Source organism: Lissotriton helveticus, chromosome 2_1 (genome assembly GCF_964261635.1).
Source record: "Lissotriton helveticus chromosome 2_1, aLisHel1.1, whole genome shotgun sequence".
Classification (NCBI taxonomy): domain Eukaryota; kingdom Metazoa; phylum Chordata; class Amphibia; order Caudata; family Salamandridae; genus Lissotriton; species Lissotriton helveticus.
This window is the reverse complement of record NC_136059.1, coordinates 46,977,828-47,003,237: the sequence shown is the minus strand read 5'-3', so window position 1 is coordinate 47,003,237 and position 25,410 is coordinate 46,977,828. Positions and strand designations below refer to the sequence as shown.

General features: G+C 40.8%; 1 protein-coding gene across 1 annotated transcript in view; it reads left to right on the top strand.

The window, feature by feature from the left end:
- LOC144820054 (long-chain-fatty-acid--CoA ligase ACSBG2-like) overlaps positions 1-25,410 on the top strand; it is a 191,671-nt gene that overhangs the window by 105,423 nt on the left and 60,838 nt on the right. The window contains exons 10-11 of the mRNA XM_078677708.1: positions 637-643; positions 17,917-18,118. Of these exons, the coding sequence (XP_078533834.1) occupies positions 637-643; positions 17,917-18,118 (209 nt within the window). The remainder of the gene's footprint in view (positions 1-636; positions 644-17,916; positions 18,119-25,410) is intronic.

Here is a 25,410-nt window from a genome sequence, read left to right as displayed (position 1 = left end):
CAACTTTTTTGGGTCACTTTTAACATGGCTATGTAACTCAAACAGTCAAAATCTAAATTTACCATGCACAGGTGGGACCATATTTACAAGGAATGTGATCCACGGGGAAAGGTCTTTTAATGTAATATGGAAAAAATGACATCAGAGACACTGAAATGCCTTATAAAGAAGCATACACCATTATGTCCTTGTCATAAATTTAAAAAACATTCCTTTTCCCCAAAAACGATTTTCAAATCATAATTTGAAAACACTGCACATGGGGAAATGACTTAAAATGTCCTTAAGACACATGAAAGCGTTTTTTGATTACCTTTCCAGCATGGTTGGGTCACTTTTAACATGGCTATGTAACACAAACATTCAAAATCTAAATTTGCCATGCACAGGTGGGAGCATATTTACAAGGAATTTGCTCCACAGGGAAAGGTCTTACATTAAAATGGGAAAATAACATCAGAGACACTCAATTGCCTTATAAAGAAGCATACACCATTATGTCCTTGTCATAAATATTAAAACCATTCCTTTTCCCCAAAAACGATTTTCAAATCATAATTTGAAAACACTGCACATGGGGAAATGACTTAAAATGTCCTTAAGACACATAAAAGCGTTTTTTGATTGCCTTTGCAGCATGTTTGTGTCACTTTTAACATGGCTATGTAACGCAAACATTCAAAATCTAAATTTGCCATGCACAGGTGGGAGCATATTTACAAGCAATTTGCTCCACAGGGAAAGGTCTTACATTAAAATGGGAAAAATAACATCAGAGACACTCAATTGCCTTATAAAGAAGCATACACCATTATGTCCTTGTCATAAATATTATAACCATTCCTTTTCCTCAAAAACGATTTTCAAGTCATAATTTGAAAACACTCCACAGCTCCTATGCACAAAAAAACCCTGTCAGTACTAATACTTCACATTTTCTCCAATTACAATTTCTCAAAGAAACAAAATCTATTTGTAAAACACTTGAGACAAAGCAACATTTGAAAAACACAACTTTCTTCATAATTTTCTCCTTAAAGCACACTATTCTCTATCTAAATTAAAGAAATCTTTTCTCACCTTAGCAAATACTTTGAGTTTCAAAACAGTCTCAGAAACACACCAATTTGTCTTCAGCAGAGCAAAAGGTATGCACTCCAGAGTCTGCAGCTATCAAAAGCACAGAAATGCTGTAATTCTTCACACATATCTCTCATGTCACCCAATCAAAACTCTTCCCTCACTTTTTTTCAAATCAAAACCCTTCCCCCCTCTGCCCTCTCTGCTTTTTTTGCATAGCAACCACCTCTTGGAAGACCTCTGGTGTTTGCAAGTTCACACAACAATGTTGCAATTGAACTCTGAACTCTCAGTGCACCTGCATATCCAATGCATTCTTTCATTTAATGATTTTTTCTTGACCACTCAAAATACATCTTTCAAAGAACTCATCCATGCACCCTAACTTTCTGTTTTCAGCAATCAAAATCCACCAATCACTGTTACTGCTTCATTAACACAGAAACTCCACAGTTTTTTTCATTTTAAACTCTTATTTTTTCAACTGCCATTTCATTGCCACACTTCATCTGACTGCAGGAGAACCTTCTCTCACCATGTTTTCTGTCTGGATTGTTGGACATAGTTACATCTATTGGGCTCAGAGGTATGCTGAGAACAGGAATTTACCTAACCTCAATTTACAAGATGTGGAAATTAAGTGGTTTGGCCACAGAGGATTAAAATGTCACCAATTGATACCATTGGTGAAAACCTTTATGCATTTGCCAAAACCTGACCTGTTAATTGTGCACTGTGGAGGTAATGATTTGGGCACTTTGACTGGGGTAGGTCTGGAAATGCTTTTAAAGGACACCTTTGAGCAATTAATGGCACTTTTTCCTCAGACTGCCTTGGTATATTCAAATATATGCCAAAGACAGAAATGGAGGTGGTCAAACCAATTTTGTCCACAAATTGAGAAGTCGAGGAAGCATGTAAACAAATCTGTTTCAGCTTACATGAGAGACCATGGAATGGAATGGGCTCCGTGTACAACAATAACTTGCGTTACTACATGCAAGATATCTACAGAGGAGATGGAGTTCACTTCTCAGATGAGGGCAACAGAATTTTCATTCTGAATTTAAGACTGTGCATTGGTACCTACTTATAAGTACCTAAATGTACCATAAACCCAAAAGCTCTTCTCAGAGCTACCCTACATCTGATCACTCACAATTATTATTTTACTCTAACTTTTTTCACTAATTTTCAACAAAGTACGCTCCCTGGGGCGCTACCCGGTACGCGAACCGGGAGCTAACCTCGCTAAATTTAAAAAAAAATGTTTTTTTTTCGCACATATGGGCCTCCTCAGCCACCCTCAGAAAACCTAGGGGGTCAAGATAAGTCTACTGTGCCCCCTTCTACCCATTCTGAACATTATTTGCCCTCCATCTTGTATCTTAATTCGACCGAAACACAAAATGGTGGACTCCCGTAACGCTTAAGGTTCGCGTACCGGGGCGCTCGCCAGTTCGCGTACCGGGTCGCTCCCTGGGAAGCGCACCATCAAAAAAGGTGGGAAAGTAGTTTACAGAAAAGCGACTGGAGACAATTTCACCAAATATAGATTAGCTCATACTACATACCAATCCCTACCATTTTCACAAATTTGATTGAAATTCCATTTAACCATTTAGCCTGTAGACCTCTCTAAATACCCTGAGGTAAATTACTTCACAAAACACATCTGAAGTGTTGGAATTGACAACCAATTAAAATGTTACTTTCATTTTCTACTTTTTTTACCTGACATTTGATTGGTTATGTACCTGAATATATATAAAGGAAGAGAGAGAAACACAGCCATTTTGACTACTACTTCCTGAACTACATTGCAAGATCATTTTCACTCACAACTTAAACTTGTTTTTAGAAGGTGAGATATTATTTTATAAATTTGAAAACATTTTCAGATAGTTATATACTATCCCTCTGTAAGAGTTAGACATTGAGAAAGGCTTCTTTATTATAATTATGGATTGATTTAGGTTTCTGTGGTATAATTATGAATTTACTTAGGCTTCTTCACAGGCACTTTTTAATAGTACTACTTCACGCCTGAAACCATACAGTGCCCATAGATTACTTCTCTGTTATAAACTCACAACTACCTGTCTGAACTTAAACCCAACAGTGCCCTATCTCTACTGATATATTTATTTTTTATGCAAATTACAGCAATAAAATGGAAGGTGAGCAGAATATTTCCTTCGAAATTGTTCTGGAGAACAACACAGAAAAAGATATTGAGGACAATGATGACTCAGATTTCATGGATGAATCACGGGACCTTGAATTAGTTCAATGTGTAGAATCTGTGGATCATTTACTTCATTATGATGACGGTCAAATGTGGGAAGTTATGTTCACTCAACAAGAGGACATATCTGACAGTCAAATGTTAGACATTCTATTAAATTTTGAAAAACAATCCGAAAAATAAAATTATATGTAATATTAAAAAATTATTTGAGTCTTTAATCATTTTTATATGTAATTCATAAACTAGTGAAATGTTAGAAATGTTTTTAAATTTTGAAACACAATTACAATAATAAATAATTGCTTAAAAAATTAAAAAATTAAAAAATAATCAACAAAACCAACAATCAATTAACATACAGTATTTGAAAAGTCTATCATTCTTTTTTCCTTATAGTACGCTGCCCAGAACGCTTCCCGGTTCGCGAACCGGGCGCTACCCATGCAAAAAAACAAAAAATTTTTTTTTTTTTTTGCCCCACGGGGCCCTTTTAAAGCCTCCACATTAAACCTAGGGGGTCAGGGAGGATTTACTATGCCCCCTTATGGTCATTTCCCCCTTTGTTTTGGCCTCCTCTTGTCTCTCAATCCTACCGAGAGACAAGATGGCAGCCGCTCCGGACTGTTTAGAATGTTGACAGACACCGGAGAGCCAATCAGCTTCGCTACGCGAAGTTCCGTTACGCGTCAAGTCCGCGAACCGGAGCGCTGCCCGGTCCGCTGTTACAGATATATATCTTTTTTTGAACGTTAATTTCTCAAAATCCACTGAAGCACATATATTGAGACCTAGCAAAGGCACATCGGGCTACCAGTCCCTACAATTTTGCCAAGTTTCGTGGAAATCCATTCAGCCGTTCGGGCTAAAAGTGAGGCCAACCACCCTATGGAAAACTCAATGTTAAAAACACGTTTTGGGACCCCCCTTTTTTCTCGGCCCCCCTTGACGAACCCCCCCCAAATTTCCAGGGGCTGCTCAGAAACAAAATGTTCAATTTTCCTGAAAATTTCAGCCAATTCCGTCCACAAACGCCAAAGTTATTAGACATAGAATTTTCAAAAATCCCATAGAGAAAAAATCCTAACTATATATACCTACTGGCGACCGCCAGTAGGTAATATATATATATATATGTATATATATATATTTATAAAACATATCCTAATTTTCAAAATAATTAAACAATATATAAAAAATTTTATATATGTATGTAACGTGCGTATATATATATATTCACTGAAAAAACCATAGGTTTCACACCAGTTATAGTTAGCTGGAAATTTTACTCGCATAAAACCATTGAAATTCCCACGAGAGTGAGTAGTAGAGAGTAGTAGAGAGAGAGTAGTAGAGAGTGAGAAGTAGAGAGTGAGTAGTAGAGAGTAGTAGATAGTGAGTAGTAAAGAGTGAGTAGTAGAGAGAGTAGTAGAGAATGAGTAGTAGAGAGTAGAGAGTAGTAGAGAGTGAGTAGTAGAGAGTAGTAGATAGTGAGTAGTAGGGAGTGATTAGTAGAGAGAGAGTAGTAGAGAGTAGTAGAGTAGTAGAGAATGAGTAGTAGAGAGTGAGTATTAGAGAGTAGTGGAGTAGTAGAGAGTAAGTAGTAGAGAGTAGGGGAGAATATTCCAAAGTTTGGCACAGCCCCACTTGCACAATAAGTCCAATCAAATCATATCACTTAGAGTCCTTATTGAAGCGCTGAATCTTGGTGTATATTCAAATGATTTTATTTTCCTTAAGTTTATGTACCACAGCCAGATGACGCATTTCGTTCTGTACAACAGAACTTCTTCAGGGTGTTCTTATTTCCTTCAAGTTATGTCGGTATCCTGTTGTCATATAACTAGATATTTCTTCCAAATGTTAGACGAGACGTAAGTACATTCTTATTCAAAGTGACTAGGTATCAATTTTACCCACACAATTAGGTCAGACTTGAGTTATTTATAGCATCCTCAAAGTCAGTCTTTCAAAAATTCTCAATCGTTCGGACTTTCGGCGTTTGGGCAGATATGACCCAGGGACCCCAGTATGCAAGGGGAATTAGTCCACCCTCTGCAAACGCGCCAGTGGCCTACGTTGCAGAGAGGTGTAAAAGAGGCATAGCCTCATTACACCTCTATGCAATGCAGCCCCCTGGCGCATACTGGAGGTTCCAGGTTGGCTAGTTGGCCCCCAGGGACCCCCAGTATGCAAGGGGAATTAGTTCCCCCTCTTCAAACATGCACGGGGGCTGCGTTGCAGAGAGGTGTAAAAAAGGGTGTGGCCTCATTACACCTCTCTGCAATGCAGCCCCCTGGCGCATACTGGAGGCTCTGGTGGGCTAGTTGGCCCCCAGGGACCCCAAGTATGCAAGGGGAATTAGTTCCCCCTCTGCAAACGCGCCAGGGGGCTGCGTTGCAGAGAGGTGTAACAAGGGGCATAGCCTCATTACACCTCTGCAATGCAGCCCCCTGGCGCATACTGGAGGTTCAAGGTGGGCTAGTTGGCCCCCAGGGGCCCCCAGTATGCAAGGGGAATTAGTTCCCCCTCTTCAAACATGCACGGGGGCTGCGTTACAGAGAGGTGTAAAAAGGGACGTGGCTTCATTACACCACTCTGCAATGCAGTCCCCTGGCGCATACTGGAGATTCCTGGTGGGCTTTCAGGTCTTATATAGTTAGGAATTAGCATTAAAAAAACCTTTGAAATTCACTGAAAAAAACATAGGTTTCAGGCCTTATATAGTTAGGAATTAGCATTTAAAAAACCTTGCAAATTCACTGAAAAAACCATAGGTTTCAGGCCTTATATAGTTAGGAATTAGCATTTAAAAAACCTTTGAAAATTCACTGAAAAAACCATAGGTTTCAGGCCTTATATAGTTAGGAATTAGCATTTAAAAAACCTTTAAATTCACTCAAAAAACTATAAGTTTTAGGGGTGTTATAGTTAGCTGGACATTTTACTCATACAAAACCATTGAAATTGCTCCTATATAGTTAGTTGTACTAACTATATTTCGCGCACCCGCAATCCACTGCTGATGATGTCACATATTACATCATTCACGACATGGTCAGTGACATCACTGATGACATCATTGATGACATCATCCAGTGAATGTGGTTTGCTTCGTTATTTAAATATGCATTATATATATATAGCAATTTGCATTGAAGAATGAGTGGATATATAAAATGCCATAGATAAACAAATAAAAATATTTCATATAAATATGAAACAATATTAAAAATAGTAACATTTGTGAAAAATAGATATATTGTTTCCACTGAAATGTATACAACAGTAGGGAAAGCGCTGGACTCCCAAGGGATAAAATGCACTATTTCAACTCCATTCTGTGCAACAGTAGGGATAGCATTGGACTGCGGAAGCATAAAATGCACTAGTCCCACTCCAGTCTGTGCAGCAGTAGGGAAAGGGTTGGACAACTGAGGGGTAAAATGTACTATTTCCACTCCAGTCTGTTCAACGGTAGGGAAAGCATTGGTTTCCGGAGGGGTATACTATTCACACTATAGTCTGTGCAGCAGTACGGGGAGAGTAGTTCACTTCAAACAAATAATATATTTAAACACCTCTGTTAATTACCCAGAAATATTTTTACATTCTCAATATCAAAAGTATATGTCTACATTTTCAAAAACAATTTACCAAATTACATAATCATTTAAATTTGTAATAATTTATATCGATTAAAATGTATTTTATTAAAATGTTAATTAAAATGTTATTAATTTAAATACAATGGCACACTATATTCCCACAAACATAACAGCTGACAATTGAAATGTAACTGAAATAAAAAAGTATAACACAATTAACATATTATATTACAAGTGACAAATAAAACAATTATTAACAAATGAGTACCTAATTTAAATGTATTATTACTTAAATAACTTCCCACCCTATTTTCCACCAAACACAACAAAACACACCTAATATATAGAACAAAAAAAATTACATTCTTACATAACTAAATATTTCAATCAAAAGTAATAATTAGTAACTAATTATTACATAATTAACTTCTCACTCTATACTCCTACAAACTAAGCAGCCCACACATAAAATGTAACTTAAAAACTATAAGTACAGAATTTACATAATTATTTGCCAATTAAATAAGTGGTTATTAATTCATTATCCATTAATTATTTATTAATTAACTTATCACCCTGTACCCCTACAAATTCAACAACCCACATCAAGCACATAACTTGAAAAATATAATAATTACACGATTTACATAATATCAAACAATTATTGATACATTATCAATTGATAATACTTAATTAACTTCTCAGTCTTTACTCCTACACACCCAAAAACCTAAACCAGAAATATACCTTGACAAATGAAATAATAACACAATTTACATAATAATCAAGTAAACAATTAAAAAATATACTTAAAAAGTATGTTATTTACACAATTAACATAATTACTTATCAATTAAAGAATTTATAGTTAAAATGATTTATAAATTAAATATAATTAATTACCTTCACTATAAATTACAATTAACAATTACATTAAATGTAAAAATAATACAAAATTACAAACAGTATTAAAAAACATTAACAATTATGCAACCAAATTATAAGATACACAATTAAAATTTAAACTAAAATACATGAAGATCATTATAAAATGATCTTTTTTACAACTATATTTTTGTAAGCAATATTAACAACACAGATATTTTTGAACTTGGGTCCTATAGGCCAATAAGTTTAATGAATAGCGACTCTAAAATCTACTCGAAGATCCTGGCCAATCGCCTAAGCCTGATTATAGGAAAAGTGATATCTGTTCAGCAGCATGGTTTTATTCCAGGTAGATGAACAGCTGAGCATGTGAGGAGGGTTTTCCCCCTTCTTGATGGTACATCAGTCACGCGAGACCCTATGGCAATTATCCTGCTTGACACGGAAAAAGCGCTCAATAGGGTCTCGTGGGGCTTTCTCTGGACAGTACTGGAAAGAGTTAATATCGGTAGGGGGTGTTTAAGAGCATTACAAGTCCTATACAAAAACCCTAGGATTCGGGTTCGGGTGATGGGAGGACAAAGCTATGTTATTGATATCAAACGAGGAATTAGGCAGGGGTGTCCGTGCTCACCCCTCCTATTCGCTTTTTATATCGACCCATTTATAAGGAGAATAGTATCAAACAGACGTATTGCCCAAATACAGTTTAATGGATTTGAAACAAAAATATTGGGCTACGCTGACGATTTGGCGGTTATGTCCCCTCATCCTGCAGAGGCTTTGATTGAAATCGAACAGGAGGCAGATCTATTTGGGTCAGTCTCCGGGTACAAACTTAACAGGGGGACAACTCAGATAGTTATCAATGAGCATATTAGCTTGTTAGATTCACGCGTCACTGAATCAGCCACATACTTAGGGGTGGTAATTTCATCTAATCTAACAAAAGTCGTGGAAAAAATATCTCTCCCATAATTAAGAACTCAAGGAGGGATCTAGATAAGATGAACAACTTGCATCTGGGTAGATGCAACATTATTAAAATGCTGTTTCTCCCAAGGTTTTATATCTTTTTAGAACAATACCTCTAAAATTTGATAACAGCTGGTTCTTAGAGATGGAGAGAATGATTAATAGATTTATCTGGGCCCATGGAAGGACGAGAAGAGCATATACGTTTATGGCGCTTCCGAGGGAGAGAGGTGGGTGGGCAGTTCCCAATCTAAAATTATACTATTGGGCAACCGCACTGCAATATATGCGGGGGTTGCTGGGGGGATTTGTGACTGATGAATGGAGGGAGGATGAAACCGTGCCAGAAGTATATGGGCTCCTTTTGTGAGGCACACAAATGGCTTTTAAGGTTTCACGAGGTTAGCTACCACAAGAAGGTTAAATTCAAGACTCTAGGAGTGGCAATCTCAGTTTGGTCCTCTGTTAGAAAAATGCTAGGAATAGGCAGAATGAACTGTTATACCCCCTTATTCGGAAATCCAGCTTTCCCAGAGACGTTCCATGATAACATAATGAAGCGGTGGGATGGGTTGGGAGTTAAAACTATTGGTGATATAATGGACTCTGACGGTATAATAACGTTCGAATTGGCACAAAGTCGGTTTAACCTCGATCGAAGGGAGTTTTTAAAATTCTTACAAATATGCTCAGCCTTAAGTAAAAAGAGGGGGGGTGTAATAGGTTTATGTAAAGAAATAGTTATGGACCGGCTGCAAAACCCCCAAGGCTGCTCCATATCCCAACTATATGGCGAGCTAAATCAAAAACAAAATTATGATCTTACTAAACATACTGAGAAATGGAGGGAGAAGCTGGGCATCGATGGTAGTGAATTGGCAACCTCGCTCAAAATGGGTTGCGTGGTTTTGAAGGTAGCAAATTTGTAAGCCCAACATTTTAAAACGATTTTCAATCTTTACTATACTCAGGCGAAAATAGCCCAGTGGGGAGGGCAAACGGGAATCAATTGCCCACGCTGGGGTAGCCTGGAGCCTGATGCTCTGCACATGTTTGCAACCTGTCCAAAACTTGTACAATTGAAAAGTGCTATAGAGTCCTTTTTGGATCAATCTCTAAAAATTAAAGTAAATCTATCTAATGAATTAATGATCTTAGGCACCTGTAGGGAAGGAGCTGTAATACCGCACAGAGAGTTCTTATTCGTTGCCACGGCGATCGCCAGGATTTGTGTTGCCGCAGCCTGGAGAGATTCTAACCCCCCCCACATTCCAACAATGGGTCTCTAGGCTCTTGGCCATGTATAATTTGGAAAAAGGTCTTTATGAGAAGAAAGGGTGGAAAGCTAGGAAGGTGGGAAAAAGCATCTGGGCTCCGATAGTGGACTGGAAGAGTAGGATGTAATTACTTCAAGCATAAGTGCGGATTATCGGTGCTTGGTGTCTAAGAATCACTTATGATATGTAATACTCTTTGTTTTCTCTTTTGGGTATTATGCTATTGCCCTTTTCCGGTATTTTCTATTTTCTCTTATTTTGGCATTTTTTGTATATATTCTTTATATATTTTGAGGCTTAATCATCTTTTCTTACTTTCTGTGAAAAAACTGATGGAATACTAATAGTGAAAAATAAAAATGATTTTTTTTTAAAGTATATTTACTAAGGTTTTTATATTTTTTCCCCCTGTGAAGGGTAAATAGCACAACACTACAAGCAGTACATTTAAATTCATACAGCAAGAGAAATAAAATAAAAAAATAAAAAGAAAGAACTTCAAGAATAGAAAAAAAACAGACAAAGGAAAAAAAAACATACCAATATATAATACATCTCCATAAAAGTTCATACTACCCTACTATAATTCGAGTATAGAGTATTTCTCCTTAGGTCTAAGATGTCCAAGAAAGAGAAAGAAAACTATATGTCGTTGTTCTCATCCTTCCACCTAGTTATTGGTTCCCATATTTTTAGTCCCAGCTTCCTCCCCTTCTTTCCTTTTCTTGCATAGATTGCTTTTTCCAGATTGTATATCCTAAGTATCCTGGCTAGCCACTGTTGATATGTCGGTGGCAATGGGTCGAGCCATGCTGAAGCAATACATAATCTTAATACGTCCATTGCCACAAATATAAAATAACCTCCTTCCCTCTGAACGCCATCCGCATTCACACCCAGGATTATTATTGAGGGCGTTAGGTTAATTGATATTCTTAATGCACTTTGTACAAAAGCCTCAATCCCTTTCAATATCATGGATAGGTGGGGGCATGTTGCAAACACATGTATGATATCCGCATGCAAACTTCCACATCTTGGGCAGTTAATCCCTGTTACACCCCCCCATTGCGCAATTTTTGCCGGGGTATAATATAACCGATAGAGTGTTTTATAGTGCTGCGCCTGGAGAGCTGCAGAGCAAAGAATATTCTTGCCCAACTCTAATGACATTTTAAAGCAATCCCTTTCTATCTCCAATTTGTCTGCCCAACTGCCCCCCATTTCTCCAAATCATCCTGTTTCGTTTCTATTAATTCATAGTGAAACCTCTTAACAGTACAACTAACTCCTTCCTGTATCACCTCCATTATGGCATTTTTTTCAAACCCCGCAGGCCCCCCCATTTTATTTGCTAAGAAACTTCTTACTTGGAGATACTTGAAAAAATGTCTTGTATCTACGCCATACTTTGCCTGAATTTCGGAGAACTGCAGCAGACCCTGGGTCCCCATAAGGTCACCAATCTTCATAATTCCCTTTCCCACCCATACATTAAAAACCGCATCCGAAAAAATATCTTGAGGGAAGACTGAATTGTTCATCATTCTTGTATATCTATTATTTTTACCTAATCCATATCTCTTGCTGAAAGCCTTCCAGATCTTGTATGCTGCCATAATCGTCTTAAAACGAGTCTTCTTAAAGTAGCTTGAGTCAAAATGTCTGAGGAACACATTTTTTGCCTCTCCGACCAACAGCAGACCATATATTGCTATGGTTTCTAATTCATCCTCCCCCTCTGCCTCAGCTCCACCCATCAAACACACAATATATTGTAAAGCAGCGGCCCAGTAGTAAAGTTTCAAGTCTGGTAATGATCAACCACATCGTTCTCTTGGGAGTGCCATAAACCGTAAGGCTCTCCTAGTCTTTCCTTTGGACCAGATGAACCTGTTAATCATAGCTTCTAGGTTCTTATACCAAGTGTTATCAAAAAACAACGGGATTGCCCTGAATATGTATAAAAAATTTGGTAAAACCAGCATCTTTATAATATTGGTTCGACCAACTATCGATAAGTGCAAGTTATGGAGCCTATCTAAATCCCTTCTAACTTTAGCTATAATGGGGGTTATATTTAATTCCACTACCTTATCTAACTCTGAGGTGACTGTAATCCCAAGGTATACACCTTCCTGGACCACACGATTATCCTGACACACTACATTTTTATTCTTAATTATTTGCGTTTTAGTGGTATTTAAGGAGTACCCTGACACCCTACCAACATTTTTTGCCTCCAATTCCACATGTCTAATAGCCTCCACGGGGTTTGATGTAAGAACTGCCACATCCTCAGCATATGCGAGTATCTTACATTCCCCCCTATGCGTAATTAATGGAGCAATATTCTCATTCATTGCCATCCTCCGGATCAAAGGATCCAAGTACATAGCAAACAGCAGGGGTGAACACGGACACCCCTGCCTTGTTCCCCTCTTAATTTGGACTGGGAGAGTTACTCCTGCGTTTACCCTAACAGATGCTACCGGGTCCCTATACAATGCTCTTATTGCCTTGACGAAACTCTCCCCAAACCCTGCCCTAGTTAAAACACACCATAGATAGTCCACGGAGACCCGATCGAACGCCTTCTCGGCATCTAAAAGCAATGCCGCCATCGGGCCCCCTGTGAATTCCATGGTGTCAAATAAAGTAGTAAGCTTCCGGGTGTGGTGAGAAGTTCCGCGCCCTGGTATAAAACCATGTTGGTTACTAGTGACTAATGCCGCTATAACACTTGCGAATCTTATTGCAAGTGCATTTGAATAGATCTTTGTGTCGGCATTCATCAGGGTTATAGGTCTGTAGGAACCAGGCTCATTAGTTGGCTTCCCCTTCTTTAATATAATAACGATTTCTGCGCCGGCCCAGGAGCCTGGCACAGATGCCTGCTGTATTGTATCTACCATGTTCTTACCCAATACCTTCCAGAAGACCTTAAAGAACTCTAGTGGTATCTGGTCTGGTCCCGACGCCTTTCCAGATGGGAGACTCATGAGGGCCAATTTTATCTCCTCTGAGTCTAAGGGTGTATCCAGGCTCTGGTGCTCTTGCTCTCCTAAACCCGCCCTTGGGATATTCTGTAGATAGAGCACTATTTGCCCTAAGTCCTTCCCTTGCTGGTCATCGTATAACTCTGTGTAGAATTGTCTAAACACTTCTTTAATCCCCTGCATATCCGTAACTAATTTACCTGAGCTGTCCTTGATCGCCCTTACCTCCCCTATAGCGGCCTTTTGCCTAGCCCGTACCGCTAACGTTCGCCCCACCGTTTCACTAGCCTCATAGCATTTTTCTCTATTTGCCATATATATTTTAGCCGCTCTATTTGCTATATCCTCTTCTGCCCCCATTCTTATCCTCGCTAATTTAAGAAGTGCCTGCTCCACTGAAGTGCCAGTTCCTGCACATTCATTCAGCTCCCCCTCAGCTTGGAGTATCGCTCTTTTAAGTACCATATTTCTCTGCTGTTCCTGCTTCCGTTTGTTTACACTGTAACTCAAAGTCTCGCCCCGTACCCCCGCCTTAAAGCTGTCCCAGACGATACCCACTGCTGCACTACCCCTATTTATCGCCAAATATCCCTCAATCCACTGCATCATATGCTGGGTATAGTTCTCATCCTCCAGAAGCCCTCTCTCAAACGTCCATAATCTCAGCCCACTATTAGTTGGTGACAAGGCTAAACTTAGAACTAGTGGGTTGTGATCGGATAATAGACGTGGTAATCTCTCAATTTGAGAGATAGATAAATAAGTATTAGAAACAAAGAAATAATCTAGTCGTACACTCACCCTATGAGGCGCAGAGTAATATGTGTATCCCTTTTATTCCGGCTTTAGGCTATCCCACACATCTATTAAAGCATTATTCCTAGCCAAGGAGCGAACTGCCTGGGAAACTCTTCTCTTCCTCCCTTGATAAGGATTACGAGATCCTACCCCCAATCCCAACCCCCCCGCTCCATTAATGTTGAAATCCCCTGCAAGTAGCCCAGGTAGCTAACTCAACATCTAAAAATTCAAAGATTTCTGGGTCATCCCCCGTTGAACCATAGATTGAGCCAAAGGTTATCCATTCCCCACCAACCAAACACTCTACCAGCGCCCACCTCCCCCATGCATCTTCCAATTTCTTCCTCGTGGGGGTATCCCTACGTCTTGATAATATTGCCACCCCCCTATTTCTAGAACTCTGCTTTGAAAAGGCTAAAACTGAGAACCCCAGCTGCTCCAGAAAGTGTATTTCAGATGCCATATTATGGGTCTCCTGTAAAAGTAAAAAATCAAACCTCATATTTTTTAACAAGATGCAGACCTCCTGTCTCTTCTGCCTAGAATTCAAACCACAGACATTCCAAGACATTATCCTAATACCCATTAAAATACGTCTGGTGACTGACCCAACCACTTCCACCTACACATTTCGTTCAGAGAATGTACACTCCGAGTTTGCTTGCTACTAACCATTCATTGTTTTCTTTGTGTTTTTCTGTAGTAATCCCTTGTGTTGTGCCCTGTACCTTCCCCTTTACCCCACCCCCTCCCCTGACAGCCCACCCTGACGTGCCCTCCACCCCTACTGGCAAATAGGTCCATGAAGACCTATATGTGACAACTGTGACCCCTGGAATTGCCGCCTCCACTCGTCTCCCTTACCCCTTACCCCTATACCTTCCTTCTTACAAGTGCAAACACACCCCAAAAATATATATATATATATATATATTTTGTTTTGTTTTCTTTCTCCCTTTCTTTCTTTTTCCCTACCCTTATTATTTTACCTTTTATTTTTATTTCACCTCCCCTTACATCCTAGAACTGGCCTAATCCTTTTTTTTTCCTTTTTCCTGAGGCATCTATTGCTGTGACTTTCGATTTCCTTGCGACACCAAAGCCACCGTGCCAACCTGAGCTCTGTTCTCTTTTAGCCATACCAGATATTCTTGGGCTTTGATCTCAGAGTAGAAAACCTTAAACTGACCATTTCTAACCACTTTAAGTCAACTGGGAAACATTAAATATGCCTCGCATCCTAGATTTTGAAATGGAGTTATTAACTCCCTCATCCTCCATCTCCTTTCCACCGTCGTATGGCAGAAGTCGGGCCTTGACAAAAACTGTACATCCTTGTAACGACATTTGGCCTGAGGCTTAGCTTTTGCCATAATTTCTTCTCTCAAAAGTTAGTTCCCTACATATATCAGTATTGCTCTTGGTTTAGCTGTGGTAGTACCCTTATTTTGTGCAAAAGGAAATCTATGCGCCCGCTGTACTTCAGCTTCCCAATTCCAAACTGTTATCTCTGGCAGTGCTCCTCTAAGTAACTCAATTACATAAGCCCGCACATCCTGCCCTTCCTTCCCCTCTGCTACACCCAAAGTCTTATGTTATTCCTCCGTTGTCTGTTCTCAAAATCCTCGAGTTTCCATAATACATCTGATGTGGTCCTCTCTTGGTCCTGCTTAAAGTCCTGCCACTTGCTGACTTGGTCTTCCAAGTTTCCAGTTCTTTCCTCCACCTCTGTGACCCTTCCCGCTAAATCAGCATATAGCTTGTTCACTTTCCGCAAGGACCCCTGTATCTTCTTACTTTCTTGCCTTGCTCTGCGGCTCTCCGTTCTAGCCTCCCCCTGCATCTGTTTCAACATTGAAACATCAGGTCAAACCCAGAGGGTTGTCCTTGTCCTTGTGTCTGTGAGCGGTCTTGCGATAAAATAGCCCCTGACCCCTCTTGATACAACTGCGAGGTCGCCGAGTAATGCCAGTCCAATATTTTTACCACCTCTGACTGTGGGGGGCTTGTAGCATTTTTTTATCTATTCTGCCTCTTGTTCATGATACTTTTTGATTTGCGACGGGGAGAAGGTTTGTGAACTGTGTCCCCTTCCACCTCTGAGGTGTCCGAGTCTAATCCAGAAAGTGGCAGTTCACTTTCCATATCTGTAGACTCAGAGCCTGTCTCAGAGTCCTCCGCTCCCCCTTTCTCCTCCCCCACACCTTCATTAAGGGAGTAAAAACAATCATCACTGGGTGAGCCAGGGATTAAGACAATATCACCAATTTGTGGTTCAGACACAGGCAGGGTCCCACCAATCTGAGACTCCATTAATGAAGACACTACCTGCCCCCCTGCCGCTTGTTCCTCTACATCCAAAGTTTTAATCAAAGCATTAGTGTTGCACTGTACTGTTTGGCCCGCCCCATCAGCCCTCATCTGAGTACCTTCCTTATCAGTTATAATCACTGTTGTTGTTGTTAACCTTGCCAGTTCCAGATTCCCACACTCTTCTTGCTCTGTTCCATCAAGGTTAGGCTGCTTCTGCAATAGCTGTAATGTCTGCGGGGTCTGGGGGTCAACAATATTACAAACAGGGTCCTGAATCTCCCCCTGAGGCTTTGTATGTAATCTACTTGCCTCTATAGCTCCTGTTTCATCGTCTCTGATTTGTATCAAGCCCTGCTCACTCATCTGCTCAGTGACCACCTCGACCCCCTGTGCACCCGTAGCTCCCGTACCTCGCGCTGCAGCGCCTCGGAGAGCCGCGTCGTCCCTTTCCTGTGGGTCATCAGGTGTTTCTAGAGCCGGAGCCTGAGAAGGAAGCGGGAGCCGTACAATCACCTTAGCGTTCGCCGCCATTGCAGGGGAAAACGCCTCCAAAACGGTAGGCTGCCTCAAAGCTGCCTGTTCAGAATTCTTTGAAGTCGCGTCCTTCTTCCTGCCTTTTTCCTTTGGTTTGTCTTTCTTCTCCTTAGGATTATTTATTCCAGCACTTTTCAGAGTATCTGTGTCTTTAAAAGTTTCTCTCAGCGCAGTTCGTTCCTCCGCTCTGCGTGAGTTTAGTTTCGTTTGCAAATTAGCTGCCGGGGCATCCGAGTCACTCCAGACTCTTTTCTCTCTGTCCTCCTTTTGGTCTTTAGCGTCTTTTGGAATTTTCTGTATTTTTGGAGCCATTGCACTCCTTAGTTTATGCCAGCAATACCTGCTCCTGTCAGCAATTTCCTCTAGGAGCCGTAGAGCACGGGTCAGACTCCCTTCGGCAATTACAGCCAGCCAGTCTGCATCAAGCGGTGAGCCCACGGCAAACAAGGAGGGTGGATATAGTGCCAAATCAAATATTTTATACGCATGTATCATACTTCTCTCGTCATTATTCGTATCCGACTCGTTTTTGTATTTATCAGCCAGTCAGAACCTCGGTCCAACACACTTTTTTCTCCTGGAAGGGGAGAGAGAGGAGGTAGTGCGACTTCTCCCTACGGCCTGTCAGCGGCCATCTTGCCTCAATAAAAATGATTTTAAAATAAAATAATAAATAACATTTAAACTAAAATACATGAAGATCATTATAAAATGATCTTTTTTACAACTATATTTTTGTAAGCCATATTAACAACACAGATATTTTTGACAAGGTTATTACTTACCTTTAAAAAATTGATATTTTTGTAAACTATATTTTTGCATTACGATATTTATGTACAACAATATTAAAAGCTCAATATTTGTTTGACTCAATAGTTTGTCCAAATACCATCTGTTCTCAGCTAATCAGCCACAAAATTTCCCAGGTGCCTACCAACACACAGTAGGGAATCACTTCTTTAGTACTTGTGCCCCATATTCCTCTTCTAACAGGCTATCCTCTTAGATGTATTTACTTCCTCCTCCTTGTCCTTATTTTTATGCCTCTTTAATTGGTCAATGATCCTTTTCATCCTTTCTCAAATTGTTTATATCACCCATTTGATTTCTTCTTACACTTTCCTCCTTTTTTGAAACGTCTTCTGTCTCACCTCTCATGTGTTTGCTTTACAGTCAAGACTCTGCGCCAGCTGAAAATCAATTGCTCAAGAAGATACAAACTGGTCTTGGCCTTGATCGATGTGTCATGTGTTCAACAGGAGCAGCTCCCATCACGAAGGAGACCCTGGACTACTTCATGGGGCTGAACCTCCCCATCATGGAGCTTTACGGAATGAGTGAGAGTTCTGGACCCCATACGGCATCTATACCGAGCAGTTTCCGCTCCACAAGGTCCGTAGTAATTTTTGCCAACTCTGCCTTACTTTCTGAACCACCATCGAATAGGTCTTTCATTATTTCATTTCTTATCTTCGTCATTTGGAATTCAGAGCAGAATCATTGTACCATCTGAGACATTTTTTTCCTAGTATTGATCTATCCCTGGTCTCTCCATACTCTACTGAGGGAGGGGTGTTTACCTGCATTTTAGGGTATCTCACACAACCACCTGTGACTGATCCTGTCCTAGAGTGCTACCATGTTGGTAGTCCAGGGACTAGTGGTTTATGTGAATCACTCGAATATATACTACAGTACACATCTACAAATGACTAAAATTTGATACATTTAGTGCCTAATGTATCAAATTGCGTGCTTTGGGTGTTACTATTTGTAAAGTCGCAAAACTTTTACAGTTTTTCCAGAATTAGTAGGAAACAAGTCCAGAACTGTTCACACACATCTGAGTAGAAACATGTCTGTGGGTGTGTGCCTGTTCTGTCTCAATTAAATGTTAATATTTAGCAGATAGACAGATAGAATGACCTTTTGGGCAAACTAATGATTAGCATATACAGCAGTGCCATGCAACAATGTACCTTAGAAAGAACTACTGTAGTGTAGTTCCTATATTCCCAATAGGCTCTGCACATTGGAATAACATAAACAGCAGTTTAGACGTAGGACTGAGGTCATCTAGGTCTCTACTGACTATGTTAGACTTACTTAGGGTTGCCAGCTAGCTCAGAGGTCACTAGAAACTTTCTCGAATGTTCAGGAAAGAGTTAACCGTCCTGATTTAGACAAGAAGGGATTAGTATCTGACAACCGCATAAACATGTCAACTTTGCTCCCTCAGAATAAGAGTGTATCTCTAGAGTCGTGAAAATAATAGACAGCTATTTCACTCAGTCAATCGTGCATGCTTAATTTCACCAGAGTGCAGAGAAATAGAGAGACGGGCGTTTTCAATAAAAGTTGTTATTTATTGAGCAGTCTTCTTTCTCATGCAAGAGAAATGAGTTGCCACAATTGCAATACTTATCATAAAGTAAAGTGCGTAGAGTAAAAGGAGTATTATGAAATAATACTGTAAAAGCATTGATACGGTGTCTTAGCCATACGATACTTTAAAACGGATAAAATATATACATACATAACAACATTGACTAACGTGCTCAACTGGTGCTTCTAAGATACGCCTACCCCGGTGTACCTGACCTAAGCCTAATACGCGGGAAGGAGTAAGTAAGTTGCAGTTTAAGTTAAGTTGGTTTTTGCCAAGGATCTGAATCAAGAATTCTCTTAAGGGTTTAGTCAGCTCCGTATCTTGGTAATAGAATGTAGGAGGTCTTGTATCTCTCTCTCAGGACTCGATCTCCCAGCAACCCGCAAGGGTGACTGGAAACACCGGAGCTGGAATTTCTCGGCAGGAGAAAAGACAGCGTCTCTCTCAGTGCGTCAAATGGGAGGGTCGGCTTCCTTCGGCTCTCGCATCAGCTGGGCGTCGGGCCCCCTCCCCCCCCCTGTCTTTCCCCCCGCTCCGCGCGCCCCCTCCCCCCCCGGTGACCGAGACCGTGTGTGGCGGAGACATCCCCTGCCGCATTTGCCTTTCTGCCGCCTGTGCCCCCCCCCTTGCCTCGCAGCCGCGGCGACGCCGCCTCCTCACTTGTCCCCGCCCCTGCATGGCCCATATCGGATGCACCACACACAGTTAGGATCCTGGGTACACTACCACACACACGAATGCTAGTCCAACAGTTTTTTGGAATGTTTTTCCCTCCCCCCTGTATTAGACTTCCCAGTTCACTCTTTGGTTGACACAGAGGCCGATTATACTGTACCCCTAATCATGCCCGACCACACCTCCTCGTCTATATCTCACATGGAGCTGCTTAGATACGTCCGGGACTGGGAAGCGGACACCCAGCGACCCATGACCCATGGGAAGGTATGCTGTTGCCTCTATCCTCTGCTGCATTGTACAGGGAACTCAATTTCATGCACTGACTGTGGACTTTTCTTTTTGAACGCGCTGGGCCCTTCCTGGAGTGCTGCGAACTGCGGGCACTGCACCATGAGTCACTCCCTGGCACAGTCACTTATGTACCAATGCATTTCTACCAGCAACTGTTTATTTTCACTCATGTATAACTGCTGTGTTAACATGTGCAATCTGCTAGGTACTGTTTGTGGCAATAACTCGTTGTTCTGACACTGTATGTACACTTACTGGCTTATCTGTGAATTTAAATAAAGTTTGGGACCATTGGTCTTAAAAAAAAAAAAATCAGCCGGGCGTCGGGCAAGTAGATAGCCGCTCTGCTCCAAACCACAGTGTGTTTGCTTAAGGCAACTGTTGGTATATTTATACCTGAAAGGTGCTGAGTTTGACGTAAGGTTGGACATAAGACGTCACTAAGAACTAACAGTTCTTTCTGGACTCCAGGAGTTCATGTGCAAATCAAAACAAAAGCTGGGGGATTTCCCGGGCTGCTGGAGGCTTGGTTTGTTTAAAGAACCCGTTGTACTTTCTAGGAGTCTATGGGAGTAGCCATGCCGTATTTGGACTGCATGGGCTATGACTAGATCTGGACATGATTCCTATGCCTTTATAAGGATATGTTTTGTTATAACCATATAAGGGCATGAATATGGGATATCTTGATTAGGGTCCTAGATAGATTCACAACACTACATAACAAACAAGTTAATAATGATGTTTATTCAGCATAAAAATGCACTGAGGTCCACTGTTCATGTGCTACAAACATGTCATAAATAAAGAAAACTGTATTGCAGCCTAATGCCGGCGGCGTGAAGGAGACATCTGATACAGTAGTTGTCAACACCATCATAAATATAGGAGGGCCTTCACAACTTATAAGTCTCAAAGTCAGTTGCCTCTGGTAATACCACACATGCAGTCACTAACTTGTCGTCAAGAGACAGACAAAGGATGAGAACATGATTGCTTACCATCATACAGATAGCCCTTATATCATTGGACGATGCCCAGTACAAGTTTGTTGCATAAATGACTTCTATCTTCGTAACAGAGCTAGTTTTCTCCTCCTTGGGTAGGGTAGGCAGACTGAGGCTGAACAGAGCTCCACTGTCTGAGATGCAACTTACAAGAGTACAGTGTAAAGAGGTTAGTGGAAGAACAATGTTGAGGCTTGCAGCCGGTACCAGAGTTTGTTAGAGAGATCATGTCTAAGATGAATCAATGCAAGGACTTCACCTGCCTTCCCAATGACATGAGTTCTACAACAGGTATGGATTACCTCCCAGTATTTCTGAAAGCCATTTGATACAGTTCACCATTAGAGTTCTGCAGACACAAATTCTCACACAACAGGCAGATGTCTTTAGACACAATTTGCACATCTTGCCCACCAGGAGGCCTGCAAGAGAAGCATGGTTCCCCACCCCCAGAAGTCTACGCTGCATGTCAGGCATCTCGGCTTACCCTGGGGTTCACAGCTGCCAGAGCACACAGACATCCAGAGTAGACGTGCAGAGCAGGCTACCTTTTCACCTCTTAGGAATCAGGGACAGTCTTCAGAATCCATAAATTCTGCAAAGCTTAGAGGGTTACAGCAAGGCACTATATAGGAGTGAGCTGCAAACCGCATTGCTGCATTTTCCAATGCAGTGTCTAAACTAATCAGCACACACAGGTAGAAGAAAATGGTCTTATCAAGATCTCATGAGTTCCTTCCAAGTCACTGAATTCTGAACTGTGCTTTCCTGCACTTCTAAGATGCAAGCGTGCTTAGTATTTCAGTAATTTCTCATATAGTACCTTAAAAAGCTCTCATGTGGTGAGACAGAGTACTGGAAGGGCCCCAGGTATGTTGTAAAGTCCTACACAAACAAATGATGGAAGGAATGTTGAATAAATCATATATTCACCCCCAGTAAAGAGATCTGGGTTAAATCCATCATTCTTTTGCTCACCATGACACCCCAGTTTAGTTTAGACCCAGCCATATGCAAATCAGTCTTGACCCTAGGCCTCATGGGAACAGTCCAGACCGGACTGCCAAGCTAGGTCCTTTGGACCAGAAACAAGCATCCTGGGACCGGTTTCTGGGTATTACCCTTCATCAGCCAGGCTAGCTTGAATCCAGTGGCACAGTGAGCAAGGGACCCACGTCGGGGCATACCCATCGCACTTAGGGTGAAAACTGCTAGGCAAACAAATGATGGACGGAATGTTGAATAAATCATACATTCACCCCCAGTCAAGAGATCTGGGTTAAATCCATTGATCTTTGCTCACAGTGCCACCCCAGTTTAGTCCCTGCCATATGCAAATCAGTCTTGACCCTGTACCTCATGGGAATAGTTCAGACCGAACTGCCAAGCCAGGTCCTCTCTGGACCGGAAACAAGCATCCTGGGACCGGTTTCTGGGTTTTTTCATGTTATGTTCAAGTGACTTGTTAAGCGCAATTCAGTGACACCGAACGGTTTCTTGGCGCTGGGCTGGGACAAGCCCTAGTTTCAAACACTAGAAAGGGGGTTTAATTATAAGCCCGGGAGAATAACCATGTTTTGAGTAGTTTCCTGAACTGGGTGTAGGAAGTGCCCATGCGTAGTTCATGGGGGAGAAGGTTCCAAAATTGAGGTGCCAGGGTCAAGAATATTAGACCCCAATGTTTCTTTCATTTAAGGGAGCTGGAAATCATTACGTTATTAGAGGAACTAATGCAAAGCTCTCTCAACAAGGAGAAAGCAACTCTTAGCACTACGTGAAAGACCGACCGGTGTTATTAGTTAAATCACAAAGTTAATCTTGAAGTATACGAAAAAATCATCCAAATGTTCAAATCATTTTATTTTTCAACGATGGTTGATTCACCAATCAACGATTAGAATATTCAGTATCATATCTTCGTTGTTTGAAAAAGTTTTACAGTGATGTTAACACATCCCGATGCATTTCGGGCACCGCCCTTCCTCGGGATTACTCTACAAAAACAATCCAAAATAAAAGATGTTCAAATATGCAATTCTCATGAATGTAAAACATACTATCTAGCATTAATACACATGTAAGAATACACCTACACCTAAGGTAACCATATCTCCAAAAAAATCACCAAAGTAAAATCACCAAAGAATCATGGGTGGGATCAAAGTTCCCTCCACCAAACGAGTGAACAAAGGAAACGTGAGTGACTAATGTGAATAGAGAATTTTCATAGGAAAACAACCGAACATGTGAACAAGCCTCGGGATTGCGAGTGAATTCAAAAAGATTGATCGAGTGCGGCATGCAAACTCCCTAGCGGCGTGAGGTTCAGGCCATGTGAGTCACGAAATCTGCGTGAATTTCTAACTGGGTGAATTCAGTGCATGTAGCCAGATGTCCCGTCATAGAAATGTCGAGTTCCCCGGGGGGGTAACTTACTTGTACGGGAGTATAACAGGTTCCGCGAGTGAAAGCAGAGACCAGGAGAAGCCGGCGCTGCAAACTGGTAGTCGGTAAGGTAAGACACGAGTGAACATAGACATAAAAAGAAGACAGCGTGACTAAAGGTAGAAAACGGACTACCCGTGCGAGCAAATAAGGTGTAAACAAACTGAAACCAAGTGCAGTAAAGGTTGAGAACCCTTCAAAGAGTGGGCAACCAAAATCTAAGAGCCATTACCAGTCATATGGTGGACATGAAAAAATGCAAAAAGACAAAATAAAAAATGTTGGTGAAAAAAGGGTGTGTGGGCGTGTAAAGAAACAGTGTGAATATTACAAGATCATATGCAAACATTACAGATAACATAAAAATTCCATTCGGTCATTTAACCCATCGGGTACCATAGTGGACATGAATCGGATCCAAAAGTTCTCTCGTTTGAGCAATGTATTTTTGTTGTTGTGTGTCACTTTGACTTGTTCTAAGATCAAAAATTTCAATTGTGCCACGCTGTGTCTGTTTTCATAAAAGTGGTTAGCCACACTAGATTTTTGGTTGTGGGTGCGTATGTTACTTTTTTGTTCCAAAATGCGAACACGGATTTTACGTTCTGTATGTCCAATGTAACATTTACCACAAGGGCATTTCAACATGTAAATAATGTTGCCACTGTTGCAGGTGGCATTGACTCGGAGTTTTATCGTGTGTCCTTTCATGGGGTGGCGTGTAGTGTTGCCAGGAATGCAGTTGTTGCAGTTGCTGCAATTGTAGCAAGGTTTGAGTCCTGTATAAGTGGATATAGTGGTTGTAGACTTCGGTTGACTGAGGATTTCCTTAACATTTCTGCCTCGAGTGAATGCAAACATAGGAGGTTGACTAAAGAGTCCGTTGAAATCAGGTTCCATTGCCAAGATGGGCCAGTGTTTGCGAATAATATGCTGAAATTTGTTGGATATCATCGAGTGTTTCGAAACCACGACCATCCGGTCAGACTGTTTCTTAGGTTTCAGTTGCAGAAGATCATTCCTGCTAGTTTTTTCAGTTCTTTCAATTGCTAGATCCAATCTTTCAATCTTTCCAGAGTCATTTTCATTTGTTTCTTGCTTTCATTGTCATTGGAAACAATCCGTTTGATGCGAAGCAATTGAGCATAGGGAAGATTGTTTTTTAACCCTAAACGGTGAAAACTGGTGTAATGCAGGGTGGAATTCCTGTCGGTAGGTTTTCGAAAGATCGTTGTATGCCACTCATCATGTTCTCTGTGGATTTCTACATCCAAATAATGGACACATCTCTCGCTGAATTCCCACGTGAAACGGATTCTTTCATTGAAAGTATTCCATGTCTCAAGAAAACTCACTAAATTGTCAGCGGTTTCACTCCATAATACGAATATATCATCTATGTACCGGAGAAACAGTTTACCATGTTGAAGCCAGCTGTCATGACTTAAAATGTGGGTCTCTTCAAATGTTCTCATGTATATATTGGCGTAGCAAGGAGCTGCCGAATTTCCCATGGCGGTACCGTTAAGTTGGAGAATCCATTTATCCAGGACAGTGAAATAGCTGTGATAGAGAGTGAACATTGTCAATTGCATAAGGAAGACTTTCAAGTCGGGATCCAGATCTGAAGCGGCCAACATACGCACCCACAACCAAAAATCTAGTGTGGCTAACCACTTTTATGAAAACAGACACAGCGTGGCACAATTGAAATTTTTGATCTTAGAACAAGTCAAAGTGACACACAACAACAAAAATACATTGCTCAAACGAGAGAACTTTTGGATCCGATTCATGTCCACTATGGTACCCGATGGGTTAAATGACCGAATGGAATTTTTATGTTATTTGTAATGTTTGCATATGATCTTGTA